Consider the following 14,602-nt stretch of genomic DNA (forward strand, 5'->3'; position numbering starts at 1 on the left):
TCTGGGTCAAAGTGCTTCCAGTGTCCAACCCCCCAGTACTGGGAAGAAGGGGGTGGGGGGGTCCTTCTTACTGCTCGTTTTTGGGGGGGGGGAGGGGGCTCTGAGTCAAAGCGTTTCCAGTGCTCAACCATCCAACATTGGGGGGGTCGGGGGGGTCGGGGGGGTCGGCCTTGTCCCCAGCTTTTCGGGGGGGGCTCCGGGTCAAAGTGCTTCCAGCGTCCAACCATCCAATGGGGGGGGGGGGGGGGGCGGCTTATTCACAGCTTTTTTTTCGGGGGGGGGGGCAGGGGAGAGGGGGGAGAACGACTCCAACACGCGGGTGGGGGGGCACCGTGCCGGGGGGCCGGGGGGCCGGGGGGGCCGGGGGGGCCGGGGGTTCCCTACTCCTTGGCGCGGCCGATGATGGCGAGGACGTAGAGGAAGATGTTGATGATGTCGGTGTAGAGGTTGAGGGCGGCGAAGACGAACTCCTCGGGGCTGAGCGCCAGCTGCTTGCTGCCCAGCGTCAGCTGCGTGTCCACGGCCAGGAACTGCGGGCAGCGCCGCGTCGGCACCGCGCCTCGCCGCCCCCGCCCCCCCCCGCCCCCCGCCCCCGCCCTCTGCGCCCGCGGCCCGTGGCGCACCTCCCTCTGTCCCCCTGTCCCCACGTCCCCACGTCCCCCTGTCCCTCTGTCCCCCTGTCCCCCTGTCCCCACGTCCCTCTGTCCCCCTGTCCCTCTGTCCCCCTGTCCCCACGTCCCCCTGTCCCTCTGTCCCCCTGTCCCCCTGTCCCCACGTCCCTCTGTCCCCCTGTCCCTCTGTCCCCCTCTCCCCACGTCCCCCTGTCCCCCTGTCCCTCTGTCCCCACGTCCCCCTGTCCCTCTGTCCCCCTGTCCCCACGTCCCTCTGTCCCTCTGTCCCCACGTCCCCACATCCCCCTGTCCCTCTGTCCCCCTGTCCCTCTGTCCCTCTGTCCCCACGTCCCCCTGTCCCTCTGTCCCCCTGTCCCTCTGTCCCCACGTCCCTCTGTCCCCCTGTCCCCACGTCCCCCTGTCCCTCTGTCCCTCTGTCCCCTGTCCCCACGTCCCTCTGTCCCCCTGTCCCTCTGTCCCCCTGTCCCCACGTCCCCCTGTCCCCCTGTCCCTCTGTCCCCACGTCCCCCTGTCCCTCTGTCCCCTGTCCCACGTCCCTCTGTCCCTCTGTCCCCACGTCCCCACATCCCCCTGTCCCTCTGTCCCCCTGTCCCTCTGTCCCCTGTCCCCCTGTCCCGCTGTCCCCACGTCCCTCTGTCCCCCTGTCCCTCTGTCCCCCTGTCCCCACGTCCCTCTGTCCCCTGTCCCCCTGTCCCTCTGTCCCCCTGTCCCCACGTCCCTCTGTCCCCCTGTCCCTCTGTCCCCCTGTCCCGCTGTCCCTCTGTCCCCAAGTCCCCCTGTCCCGCTGTCCCCCTGTCCCTCTGTCCCGCTGTCCCTCTGTCCCCAAGTCCCCCTGTCCCGCTGTCCCCCTGTCCCCCTGTCCCGCTGTTCCTCTGTCCCCACGTCCCCTGTCCCCCATCCCCTCTGTCACCTTTGTTCTCATGCCCCTTCCATCCCCCCATCCCCCCATTCCCCCATTCCCCCATCCCCACATTCCCACATCCCCATGTCCCCGTGTTCCCTTGTCCCCATGTCCCCACGTCCCCACATCTCCGTGACCCCACATCCCCACGTCCCCATGTCCCCACATCCCCGTGTCCTCACATCCTCACGTCCCCATGTCCTCCTGTCCCCACGTCCCCACGTCCCCGCGTCCCCACATCCCCGTGTCCTCACATCCCCACGTCCCGTGTCCCCACGTCCCCACATCCCCCATCCCTTCTGTCCCCACGTCACCTTTGTTCTCATGTCCCTTCTATCCCCATGTCCCCATGTCACCGTGCACCTCTGTTCCCATGTCCCCCTTGTCCTCATGTCCCCATGTCCCCACATCCCCATGTCCCCACCTCCCCACATCCCTTCTGTCCCCACGTCACCTTTGTTCTCATGTCTCTTCTATCCCCATGTCCCCATGTCACCGTGCACCTCTGTTCCCATGTCCCCTTTGTCCTCATGTCCCCATGTCCTGTGTCCTTCTGCCACTGCGTCCCCACGTGCCGCCATCTCTGTCCCCACGTCCCCACACTGCTGTGTGCCCACATCCCCCCATATTCCTCATGTCCCCGTGTCCCCTCTGCTCCTCATGTCACCATGCCCGTGTGACGCTGTCCCCACGTCCCCCCATATCCCTCAGTCCCCATGTCCCCACGTCCCGTGTCCTTCTGTCACTGCGTCCCCATATCCCTCCTGTCCCCATGTCATCTTTGCCCTCATGTCCCCTCCATCTCCGCATCCCCATGTCCCCATGTCCCCACACCGCCATGTCCTCACGTCCCCTTTGTTCTCATGTCCCTTCCATTCCCATGTCCCCACGTCCCCATGTCCCCGTGTCCTCATGTCCCCTCTGTCCCTTTGTCCCACATCCCCATGTCCCCACATCCCCGCGTCTCCACGTCCCCTTGTCCCCATACCCCACGTCACCAAGTCACTGCATCCCCACGTCCCCACGTCCCCTCTGTCTCCACGTCCCCGTGTCCCCATGTCTGCTTGTCCCTCTGTCCCCGTGTCCCCATGTGCCGAAGTCCCACATCCCCACATCCTCACGGTGTCCCCAAGTCCCCCCGCAGTCCTCCATCCCCACGGTGTCCCCACGGTGTCCCTGTGTCCCCACGATGTCCTCTCAGTGCCCCCACGTTCACCAGGTGACCCCAAGTTCCTGTGGTGTCCCCATATCCTACGATGTCCCCATGTCTCCCTGCTATCCCTGTAGTGTCCCTACAGTGTCCCCGTGTCCCCTGGCGTCCCCCGGTGTTCCCACGTCCCACAGGTGTCCCTGTATCCCCCCGGTGTCCCTGCAGTGTCCCCGTGGTGTCCTCAGTGTCCCTGCTTGCTCCTGGTGTCCCCATGGTGTCTCCTTGGTGTCCCCCTGCTGTCCCCTTGGTGTCCCTGTATCTCTGGGTGTCCCCATGTCCCCCAGGTGTCCCTGTGGTGCCCCCATGTTCCTCTGACATGCCCCGATCTCCCTGGTGTCCCCAGGATCCCACATCCCTCGATGTCCCCATGTCCTCCTGATGTCCCCACATCTCCCTGGTGTCCCCATTTCTCACCCTGATGTCCCCACGTCCCCCTGATGTCCCCCATCTCCCCAGTGTCCCCACGTCCCCACATCCCCCTGATGTCCCCCATCTCCCCGGTGTCCCCACATCCCCATGTCCTCCTGATGTCCCCCATCTCCCCAGTGTCCCCATGTCTCCATGTCCCCCCGATGTCCCCCTGATGTCCCCCATCTCCCCGGTGTCCCCACGTCCCCCCGCTGCCACTCACGCAGGTGAAGAGCAGCGCCCCGAGGGAGGCGTAGACGATGTCGACGATGCGGTTGCGGAGGAAGATGCAGAGGATGGAGAAGAGGATGAGGACCACCAGGCAGACCAGCAGGACGCCGCGGCACGACGTGAAGTCGTACTTGGTCTGGGGGGAGGGAATCAGTGGGGCGCCCGGTTGGACCCCCAGCACCCAGCCGGGACCCCCAGCACCCGCTGGGGCCTCCAGCGTGGGAGGGATCCCCAGCAACCAACTGGACCCTCAATATTCAACCGGGATCCTCACAGCTGATTGGGACCCCCAGCACCCTACCGGGACCTCCACCATCCAACCGGGACCCCCAGCACCCAACTGGGACCTCCACCATCCAACCGGGACCCCCAGCACCCAATTGGGACCCCCAGCACCCTACCGGGACCTCCACCATCCAACCGGGACCCCCAGCACCCAACTGGGACCTCCACCATCCAACTGGGACCCCCAGCATCCAACTGGGACCCCCAGCACCCAATTGGGACCCCCAGCACCCTACCGGGACCTCCACCATCCAACTGGGACCCCCAGCACCCAACTGGGACCCCACACCCAACTGGGACCCACCATATCCAGCTGGGACCGCCAGCACCCAACCGGGACCCCCAACATCCAACCATGACACCCAACACCCAACCGGGACCCCCAACATCCAACCACGACACCCAACACCCAACCGGGACCCCCAACATCCAACCACGACACCCAACACCCAACCGGGACCCCCGGCATCCAACTGGGAGCTCTGGGCACCCGACTGGACCCCCCGGCACCCAACCGGAGACCCCACAGCCAACCGCGACCCCAAAATCCAACCGGGACCCAAAGTCCAAGTGGGACCCCCAGCACCCACCGGGACCCCCAGCACCCAGCCAGGACCCCCAGCACCCAGCCGGGATCCCCAGCACCCACCGGGACCCCCAGCACCCACCGGGACCCCCAGCACCCAGCCAGGACCCCCAGCACCCACCGGGACCCCCGGCGACGCCCACCTGCAGCGAGAAGATGACGACGGTGAAGCAGACGACGACGGTGATGCCGACGGCCATGATGACGGCGTCGGTGTCGTAGAAGCTGGAGATCATCCCCACCATGTAGGACAGGCTGAGCGTCAGCACCGACTGCGGGGGCACGCGGGGGTCAGGGGCAGCGGCACCGAAAGGGGGGGAGACCCCGACGGGGGGCCCCAGCACCCGCTGTGCCTCCAGCACCCGCTGTGTCCCCAGCACCCACTGTGCCCCCAGCACCCACTGTGCCCCCAGCACCCGCTGTGCCTCCAGCACCCGCTGTGCCTCCAGCACCCGCTGTGCCCCCAGCACCCGCTGTGCCTCCAGCACCCGCTGTGCCCCCAGCACCCGCTGTGCCCCCAGCACCCGCTGTGCCTCCAGCACCCACTGTGCCCCCAGCACCCGCTGTACCCCCAGCACCCGCTGTGCCTCCAGCACCCACTGTGCCTCCAGCACCCGCTGTGCCTCCAGCACCCACTGTGCCCCCAGCACCCGCTGTGCCCCCAGCACCCACTGTGCCTCCAGCACCCGCTGTGCCCCAGCACCCACTGTGCCCCCAGCACCCACTGTGCCTCCAGCACCCGCTGTGCCCCCAGCACCCACTGTGCCCCAGCACCCGCTGTGCCTCCAGCACCCGCTGTGCCCCAGCACCCGCTGTGCCTCCAGCACCCGCTGTGCCCCCAGCACCCGCTGTGCCTCCAGCACCCGCTGTGCCCCCAGCACCCACTGTGCCCCCAGCACCCGCTGTGCCTCCAGCACCCGCTGTGCCCCCAGCACCCGCTGTGCCCCCAGCACCCGCTGTGCCCCCAGCACCCACTGTGCCCCCAGCACCCGCTGTGCCTCCAGCACCCGCTGTGCCCCCAGCACCCACTGTGCCCCCAGCACCCGCTGTGCCTCCAGCACCCGCTGTGCCCCCAGCACCCGCTGTGCCTCCAGCACCCGCTGTGCCCCCAGCACCCGCTGTGCCTCCAGCACCCGCTGTGCCTCCAGCACCCGCTGTGCCTCCAGCACCCGCTGTGCCTCCAGCACCCGCTGTGCCCCCAGCACCCGCTGTGCCTCCAGCACCCGCTGTGCCCCCAGCACCCGCTGGGCCTCCAGCACCCGCTGGGCCCCCAGCACCCGCTGTGCCCCCACTCCCACTGCGGTGCCCACTGACGAGTTCCCACGGGGCACCCCAGACCCCAACAGGTGACCCCATACGTACTGGGATGCACCCACTCCATACTGGGACACCCCCACTCCATACTGGGACACCCCCATTCCATACTGGGACACCCCCACTCCATACTGGGACACCCCCATACATACTGGGACACCCCCATACATACTGGGACACCCCCAGACCCCAACAGGTGCCCCCATACATACTGGGACACCCCCATTCCATACAGGGACACTCCCACTCCATACTGGGACACTCCCACTCCATACTGGGACACCCCCAGACCCCAACAGGCGTCCCCATATGTACTGGGATGCCCCCACTCCATACTGGGACACCCCCACTCCATACTGGGATGCCCCCACTCCATACTGGGACACCCCCATTCCATACTGGGACACCCCCATACATACTGGGACACCCCCACTCCATACTGGGACACTCCCACTCCATACTGGGACGCCCCATTCCATACTGGGACACCCCCACTCCATACTGGGACACCCCCATTCCATACTGGGACACCCCCACTCCATACTGGGACGCCCCATTCCATACTGGGACACCCCCACTCCATACTGGGACACCCCCATTCCATACTGGGACACCCCCACTCCATACTGGGACACCCCCATTCCATACTGGGACACCCCCACTCCATACTGGGACACCCCCATACATACTGGGACGCCCCCATTCCATACTGGGACACCCCCACTCCATACTGGGACACTCCCACTCCATACTGGGACACCCCCACTCCATACTGGGACACCCCCATTCCATACTGGGACACTCCCACTCCATACTGGGACACCCCCACTCCATACTGGGACGCCCCCATACATACTGGGACACCCCCATTCCATACAGGGACACCCTCCCTCCATACTGGGACACCCCCACTCCATACTGGGACACTCCCACTCCATACTGGGACACCCCCACTCCATACTGGGACACCCTCCCTCCATACTGGGACACCCCCACTCCATACTGGGACGCCCCCATACATACTGGGACACCCCCATTCCATACTGGGACACCCTTCCTCCATACTGGGACACCCCCACTCCATACTGGGACACTCCCACTCCATACTGGGACGTCCCCATGCATACTGGGACACCCCCATTCCATACAGGGACACCCCCACTCCATACTGGGACACCCCCACTCCATACTGGGACACCCCAGACCCCAGTACGTGCCCCCACTCCATACTGGGACACCCCCACTCCATACTGGGACACCCCAGACCCCAATAAGTGCCCCCATTCCATACTGGGACACCCCCAGACCCCAGTACGTGCCCCAGTTCCATACTGGGACACTCCCACTCCATACTGGGACACCCCCAGACCCCAATAGGTGCCCCCATACGTACTGGGACATCCCCACTCCATACTGGGACACCCCCAGACCCCACTGGGACACCCCCACACCACCCCCAGCCCCACACCTGGGATGTTGTTGGGCCCCCAGCCCCACATTCAGGGGTGTGGGTTGGACCCCACCGTCCCCAGCCCCACACATGGGGGTCGTAGGGACCCGCTGCCCCACACTGTGTCTGCTGAGCCCAATCGCCCCCAGCCCCACGCTTTTGAGGTGCACTGAGCCCCCAGCCCCACACTTTGGGGGTGTGCTCTGCCCCACTGCCCCCAGCCCCACACTTTGGGGGTGTGCTGTGCCCCATTGCCCCACACTTTGGGGGTGCATTGTGCCCCCAGCCCCACACTTTGGGGATGTGCTGTGCCCCCCCGTCCCCAGCCCCACACTTTGGGGGTGCGCCGAGCCCCCAGCCCCACACTTTGGGGGTGCACTGAGCCCCCAGCCCCACACTTTGCGGGTGTGCTGTGCCCCACCGCCCCCTGCCCCACACTTAGGGGGTGCGCCGAGCCCCCAGCCCCACACTTTTGGGATGTGCTGTGCCCCACTGCCCCCAGCCCCACACTTTGGGGGTGCGCCGAGGCCCCAGCCCCACACTTTGAGGGTGTGCTGTGCCCCACCGCCCCCAGCCCCACACTTTGGGGGTGCGCCGAGGCCCCAGCCCCACACTTTGAGGGTGTGTTGTGCCCCACTGCCCCCAGTCCCACACTTAGGGGGTGCATTGTGCCCCCAGCCCCACACTTTGGGGGTGCGCCGTGCCCCATTGCCCCACACTTAGGGGGCGCGCCGAGCCCCCAGCCCCACACTTAGGGGGTGTGCCGTGCCCCATTGCCCCACACTTAGGGGGTGCACTGAGCCCCCAGCCCCACACTTAGGGGGTGTGCCGTGCCCCATTGCCCCACACTTAGGGGGTGCACTGAGCCCCCAGCCCCACACTTAGGGGGTGTGCCGTGCCCCATTGCCCCACACTTAGGGGGTGCACTGAGCCCCCAGCCCCACACTTAGGGGGTGTGCCGTGCCCCATTGCCCCACACTTAGGGGGTGCACTGAGCCCCCAGCCCCACACTTAGGGGGTGTGCCGTGCCCCATTGCCCCACACTTTGGGGGTGCGCCGAGCCCCCAGCCCCACACTTAGGGAGTGTGCCGTGCCCCACTGCCCCACACTTAGGGGGCGCGCCGAGCCCCCGCCCGCCGGCAGGTCCACCCACCAGGGCGATGAGGTTCCAGGGGTGCTTGCGGCGCAGCTCCCCGCAGCAGCTGAGGGCGATGAGGGACGCGAAGAAGACGCCGTAGGAGACGTAATACGACCAGACGTGGCGCCGCACGAAGGCGCGAACGCCGCCCGCGAACGTGAAGGCGGCCACGAACCCGAACGTCACCAACAGCTGCAGCGTCAGCACCGCGAACACCTGCGGGGGGCGGCGGTCAGACCGGGCGTCGCGACACGGGGGGTGTCGCGACATGAGGGAGGGGTCGCGGTACGGGAGGGACGGTCGCGATATGGGGGGTGTCACGACGTGAGGGGATGGTAACAACGTGGGGAGGTTGCGATACGGGAGAAATGGTCATGATATGGGGGGGTGTCACGATATGGGGAGGATCACGACATGGGGGGTTATGATGTGGAGCAAGCTTGTCATGATATGTAGGTATGTCACGACATAAGAAGGGTTGTGGGGGAACATAAAGTTGTGACGTGGGGGGTGTTGTGACATGGGAGGGTTGTGATATGGAGGAAGCGATATCGTGACATATGGCAGTGTGGTGACAAGGGGATTGTAATGGAGAAGAAATATTGCGACATGGGGGGGTATCACAACATGGGGTGGGGGTGTGATGACACGGGGAATATTGTGACATGGGTGGGTGTCATGAGGGGGGGGACTGTCGTGACATGGGGGGGTCTGACGGGTTCAGGTGCTGTGATATGGGGGGAATGTTGTGACATAGGTGGGCACCATAACATAGGCGGAACGTCATGACATAGGGGGGTGCGTGACATGGGAGGGGTGTCACAACATGGTGGGGGTGTTGTGATATAAGGGGTATGTCGCGACATGGGGGGGTGAAATAGGCGGGTGTGTCACGACATGGGGGGACTCGTGATGTAGGAGGAATGTCGCGACATGGGAGAGTCGTCCTCCTCATCTCCATGGAAACGCACAGAACGGACCGACGGACCGCGGGCTGGGAGCGGAGCCCAGACGGACCGACGGCAGCAGCGATGTTCAGCCAATCAGCGCCGACTGACACGCTCAGCCAATCAGCGCCGACTGAGACGCTCAGCCAATCAGCGCCAGGCCCGCCGCACACAACATGCGGGGGCGCGTCTCATGGCCGTGCGCAAACTCCGCCCAGCCAGCAGGGGGCGCAGCGCCGCCGTTGCGATATAAGGAATAAAGCGCTGCTGGCGGAGTGGGAGGAATGGAGAGCTTTCATTTGGAGCCGCGCTCACGGAGGGGGGAGAGGGGGGATGTCGCGATATGGGGAGAGTCGCGACGTGGGGGGTGTGGTGACACGGGGGGGTCGTGATGTAGGGGGTGCGCCGAGACATGGGGTAGGATCGTGGGGGAGAAGGCATCGCAACAGTGGATGGTCAGGACACGGGAGCTGTCATTACACGAGGGTTGCTGCAACATGTCACGATGTGGGGGGGGGCTACGACAACATGGGGGGACATCGTGACATGGGGAGGCTGCGATAACGTGGGAGGGCGTTGTGACATGGGGGGGCATCGGGGAACAGCGCAGACATGGGGGTCAATGGGGGGAGAGGGAAACAGAGCGGGGGGGCGCGGGGGGACATCAGGGTGGTGATGGGGGGGGGGAACCACAGCTGGAAACTCGGGGGGAGGGGGCGGCATCGGGGCGGTGATGTGGGGCTTCTGGGGGGGCATCGGGGCGGTGATGTGGGGGTTCGGGGGGGGGGCATCGGGGCGGTGATGTGGGGGTTCGGGGGGGGGGCATCGGGGCGGTGATGTGGGGCTTCTGGGGGGGCATCGGGGCGGTGATGTGGGGGTTCGGGGGGGGGGCATCGGGGCGGTGATGCGGGGCTTCTGGGGGGGGGGCATCGGGGCGGTGATGCGGGGGTTCGGGGGGGGACATTGGGGCGGTGATGTGGGGCTCCTGGGGGGGCATCGGGGCGGTGATGCGGGGCTTCTGGGGGGGGGGCATCGGGGAGGTGATGCGGGGGTTCTGGGGGGGACATTGGGGCGGTGATGCGGGGGTTCGGGGGGGGACATTGGGGCGGTGATGCAGGGCTCCTGGGGGGGCATCGGGGCGGTGATGCGGGGCTTCTGGGGGGGGGGCATCGGGGCGGTGATGCGGGGGTTCTGGGGGGGACATTGGGGCGGTGATGCGGGGGTTCGGGGGGGGACATTGGGGCGGTGATGTGGGGCTCCTGGGGGGGCATCGGGGCGGTGATGTGGGGCTTCTGGGGGGGCATTGGGGCGGTGATGCGGGGGTGACACCGCGGGGGGGCACCTTTCTGACGAAGGCCTGGCGCACGGCGCGGTCCCATCGCGCGGCGGGGAAATCCTGCGGCTCGTAGTAGGACGGCGGCCCCTCCTCGTGGTACGCGCTGTGCAGGGGGGCTGCAAACGGGGGGGGGGGGGCGGGAGGCGCCGGGCTGCAGAGCCCCCGTCCCAGTACCCCCACCCCCCCATAACCCCCCTTCCCATAGCTCCCCTGTAATTCCCCCCACTCCCCCTCCCCGTAGCCCCCCGTAACCCCATAACCCCCATCCACCATAACTCCAACCCCCATAGCCCCCCCATAGCCCCCCTCCCATAACCCCGTAATCCCCCTCCCCCATAACCCCAGCCCCCATAGCCCCCCTCTCATAACCCCCACCCCAATAACCCTACCCCCCATAACCCCCCCAACAAGCCCACCCCCCAATAACCGCCCCCCCCAATAACCGGCCCCCCAATGACCCCCCCCCCCCCCCCCCCCAACTCACAGTGCTGCTCTCCGGGCACCATGGGATGCGGCTGCGCGTAGGGCGGCTGCGCGAAGGGTCCCTGCGGGTACGGCCCGGGGGGGGGATACGGCCCGACGGGGGGGGGGTACGGCCCCGCGGGGGGGTACGGCCCGGGGGGAGGCGGGTACGGCCCCGCGGACTGGGGAGGGGGGGGATACGGCACGAAGCCGGGGGGCGGAGGGGCGGCGTAGGGCGGAGCGTACGGGCCGGGGGTGGGGGGCGGGGGGGCGTCGGCCGTCACCAGGAAACTCTTCTCGTGGGACATGGCGCCTGCGGGGATAGGGCGGCGTCAGGGGGTCCTATGGGCGCTAGGGGGCGCTATGGGGAGCTATGGGCGCTATGGGGCAGCCATGGGCCTTATGGGGAGCTATGGGCGTTACGGGCGCTAGGAGGCAGCTATGGGCCCTAGGGGGCAGCTATGGACGCTATGGGCCTCTAGGGGGCGCTACGGGGCTCTATGGGTGCTATGGGCGCTAGGGGGCGCTGCCGGTACAAGATGGCGGCTGCGCGGCGCCGTTGTCATGGCGACAGCGTTTGTACCCTCAACCCCCCTCGCCCCTTTTCACCAACGGCCCCATAGGGGCCATAGGGACGCACAGACACCAACACGGCCCCATAGAGACCCGCACGGCCCCACCGAGACCTACTGAGACCCACACGGCTCCATAGCGCCCCACAGAGACCACAGACACCCACTGAGACCCACAGAGCCTCATAGCGCCCCACAGAGCCCATAGAGCCCCACATGGCCCCATAGGGCCCCATAGAGCCCATAGAGCCCCACATGGCCCCATAGGGCCCCACAGAGCCCATAGAGCCTCACACAGCCCCATAGAGCCCATAGAGCCCCACATGGCCCCACATGGCCCCATAGGGCCCCACATGGCCCCATAGGGCCCATAGAGCCCCACATGGCCCCATAGGGCCCCACAGAGCCTCACACAGCCCCATAGAGCCTCACACGGCCCCACAGAGCCCATAGAGATCCATAGAGACTCACATGGTCCCATAGGACCCCATAGATCTCCATGCGGCCCCATAGAGCTCCACAGAGCCCCACACGGCCCCATAGGGCCCTACAGAGCCACATAGAGACCACAGACACCCACTGAGACCCACAGGGCCCCACACAGCCCCGCCGCATGGTCCCATAGGACCCTATAGATCCCCGCAGGGACCCACACGGCCCCACACGGCCCCATAGAGACCCACATGACCCCGCAGAGCCCCACAGTGTCCCATAGAAACACGCATGGCCCCATAAAGCCCTACAGACCTCACAGAGACCCACTGAGACCCACACTGCCCCACACAGCCCTACAGACCCCATAGAGACCCACACAGCCCCATAGGGCCCCACAGAAACCCACAGAGCCCCCCCCGATCCCCATAGAGCCCCACACGGCCCCACTGATCCCCACTGACCCCATAGGGACCATAAAAGCCCACGCGGCCCCACAGATCCCCACACCAGCTGAGTTCCCCTCTTTCGGCCCCCCAACCACACCCCACGCTGCCCCATAACCGGACCCCCCAAAACCCCTCCCCCCAACACACAGCCCCATAGCCACGCCCCCCATCACCCCACGCTGCCCCATAACTGCACTCATCATCACACCCCCCTCCCCCCCCAAACCCCAGATCATCGCTCCGCACGGCCCCACGTCCCGCCCCACATCCCGCCCCACACCTCACCCCCATCGTCCCGCGCTGCCCCACAGCACGGCCCCACACTGCCCCCTAGTGGTGGCCCATCGGCGCCCCAAATCGGAACCCCATTGGCACCCCAGAGCTCCTCTCGTGTTCCGCCCCACATCTCACCCCACAACTGCCCCACCATCGCCGTAGCGCAGCCCCATAGAACCCTTCATTGAACGTCCCCGTAGCGCAGCCCCACATCCCGCAGCCCTGCCCCATAGCACCCCTTCACTTGATGTCCCTGCAGTGCAGCCCCATAACGCAGCACCAAATCTCCACCCCATATCACAGCCCCACAGTGCAGCCCCCCACCCCGTAGCCCTGCCCCACATCCCATAGCCCTGCCCCATAGCACAGCCCCACATCCCATAGATCTGCCCCACAGAACAGCCCACATCCCACAGAGCCACCCCACAGCGCACCCCATAACCCTGCCCCATAAAAATCTTTCATTTTACGTCCCTGCAGCCCCACACCCCACACCCACCCCACAGAACAGCCCCATAGAACCCCTTCATTCATTGACCCCACAGCACTGCCCCATAGCGCAGCCGCACATCCCACAGAGCTGCCCCACAGCGCACCCCATAACCCTGCCCCACAGAACGCCTTCATTCCACGACCCCATAGCCCTGCCCCACAGAACGCCTTCATTCCATGACCCCATAGCCCTGCCCCACAGAACGCCTTCATTCCACGACCCCATAGCCCTGCCCCACAGAACGCCTTCACTTAACGTTCCTGCAGTGACCCCAGAGCACAGCCCCACATCCACAGAGCAACCCCACAGCGCAGCCGCAGCCCCACATCCCATACATCTGCCCCACAGCGCAGCCCAGAGCCCTGCCCCACAGAACGCCTTCACTTAATGGCCCTGCAGTGCAGCCCCACAGCGCAGCCCCACATCCCAACCTCCTATCACGGCCCCAGAGCGCAGCCCCCCGCCCCACAGCCCCGCCCCACAGCGCAGCCCCACATCCTAATCTCGTAGCACAGCCCCATGGCGCAGCCTCACGCCCCACACGCAGCACCCCACAGCCCTGCCCCGCGGCCCCCTCTCCTTAAATGGCCCCGCAGTGCAGCCCCACAGCGCAGCCCTCAGCCCCACAGCACCACCCCGTATCTCAGCCCCACAGCGCAGCCCTCAGCCCCACAGCACCACCCCGTATCTCAGCCCCACAGCGCAGCCCCACGGCGCAGCCCCACACCCGATCGTCGTATCGCAGCCCCCCGTCCCAGCCCTCAGCCCCCATCGCAGCCCCACAGCGCAGCCCCTCCCCCCTCCCCGCAGTGTCACGCGGGGCCGCGCCGTGCGTCCCTGGGGGGATGGGATGGGATGGGATGGGATGGGATGGGGGCGGGGGGGGCGCGTTTAATCCGCTTTGCCCGTTAATCCCCCGCGGCCCACGCGCGGCCTGCGCCCCCCCGATCCCCGGCCTCGCGTAGCGGCGCTGCCCGGCGCGGGGCGCCCCTCAGCGGGGACGAACGGCCGCCTCGACCCCCGGAGCTCCGCGGGGCTCCGCCTCCCACCCGGCCGCCGCTCGGGGGGACCCGCGCTGCGGCACCGCGGCCACGCGTGGGGCCGCCCCATAACTTAAGGAACCGCCGGCCCGCAAGAGCCGCTCCGAGCCGCTCACCGCTCCGCGCCGCTCCGCTCCGCGCAGTGGGCGGGGCCTGAACGGGGCGGGGCCTGCGTGAGGGGCGGGGTCTACGTAGGGGGCGGGGCCAACGCGGAAACGAATCAACGGAGGAGTCGGATCCTAAGGGGGCGTGGCCTAACGGAGGGCGGGGTCTACGGGGAGGAGGCCAACCGCAGAGGCGGAGCCTAAAGGGGGCGTGGCCTAAAGTGGGAGGGCGTGGCCTGCGCGGAGGCGGACCGACTGCAGACGTGGGGGCTGAAAAGGGGCGGGGCCTAATGCGGGGGCGGGACCTATACGGAGACGGACAAACGGGAGTCGGCG

The 14,602-nt window shown here is 67.0% G+C and overlaps 1 protein-coding gene across 1 annotated transcript; it reads right to left on the reverse strand.

Moving 5' to 3' along the window:
• Window positions 1–334: 334 nt before the first annotated feature.
• Window positions 335–12,330, reverse strand: GRINA (glutamate ionotropic receptor NMDA type subunit associated protein 1). Its single transcript, XM_085214587.1, has 6 exons — window positions 10,923–12,330; window positions 10,445–10,554; window positions 8,171–8,371; window positions 4,397–4,525; window positions 3,375–3,518; window positions 335–530 (listed from the first exon to the last, which is right to left on the reverse strand). The coding sequence occupies exons 1-6, from the start codon at window positions 11,206–11,208 to the stop codon at window positions 381–383; spliced, it is 1,020 nt and encodes a 339-aa protein (XP_085070713.1). The 5' UTR covers window positions 11,209–12,330; the 3' UTR covers window positions 335–380.
• Window positions 12,331–14,602: the final 2,272 nt, after the last annotated feature.

Source organism: Meleagris gallopavo, chromosome 32 (assembly GCF_905368555.1).
Source record: "Meleagris gallopavo chromosome 32, MGAL_WU_HG_1.1, whole genome shotgun sequence".
Taxonomy (NCBI): domain Eukaryota; kingdom Metazoa; phylum Chordata; class Aves; order Galliformes; family Phasianidae; genus Meleagris; species Meleagris gallopavo.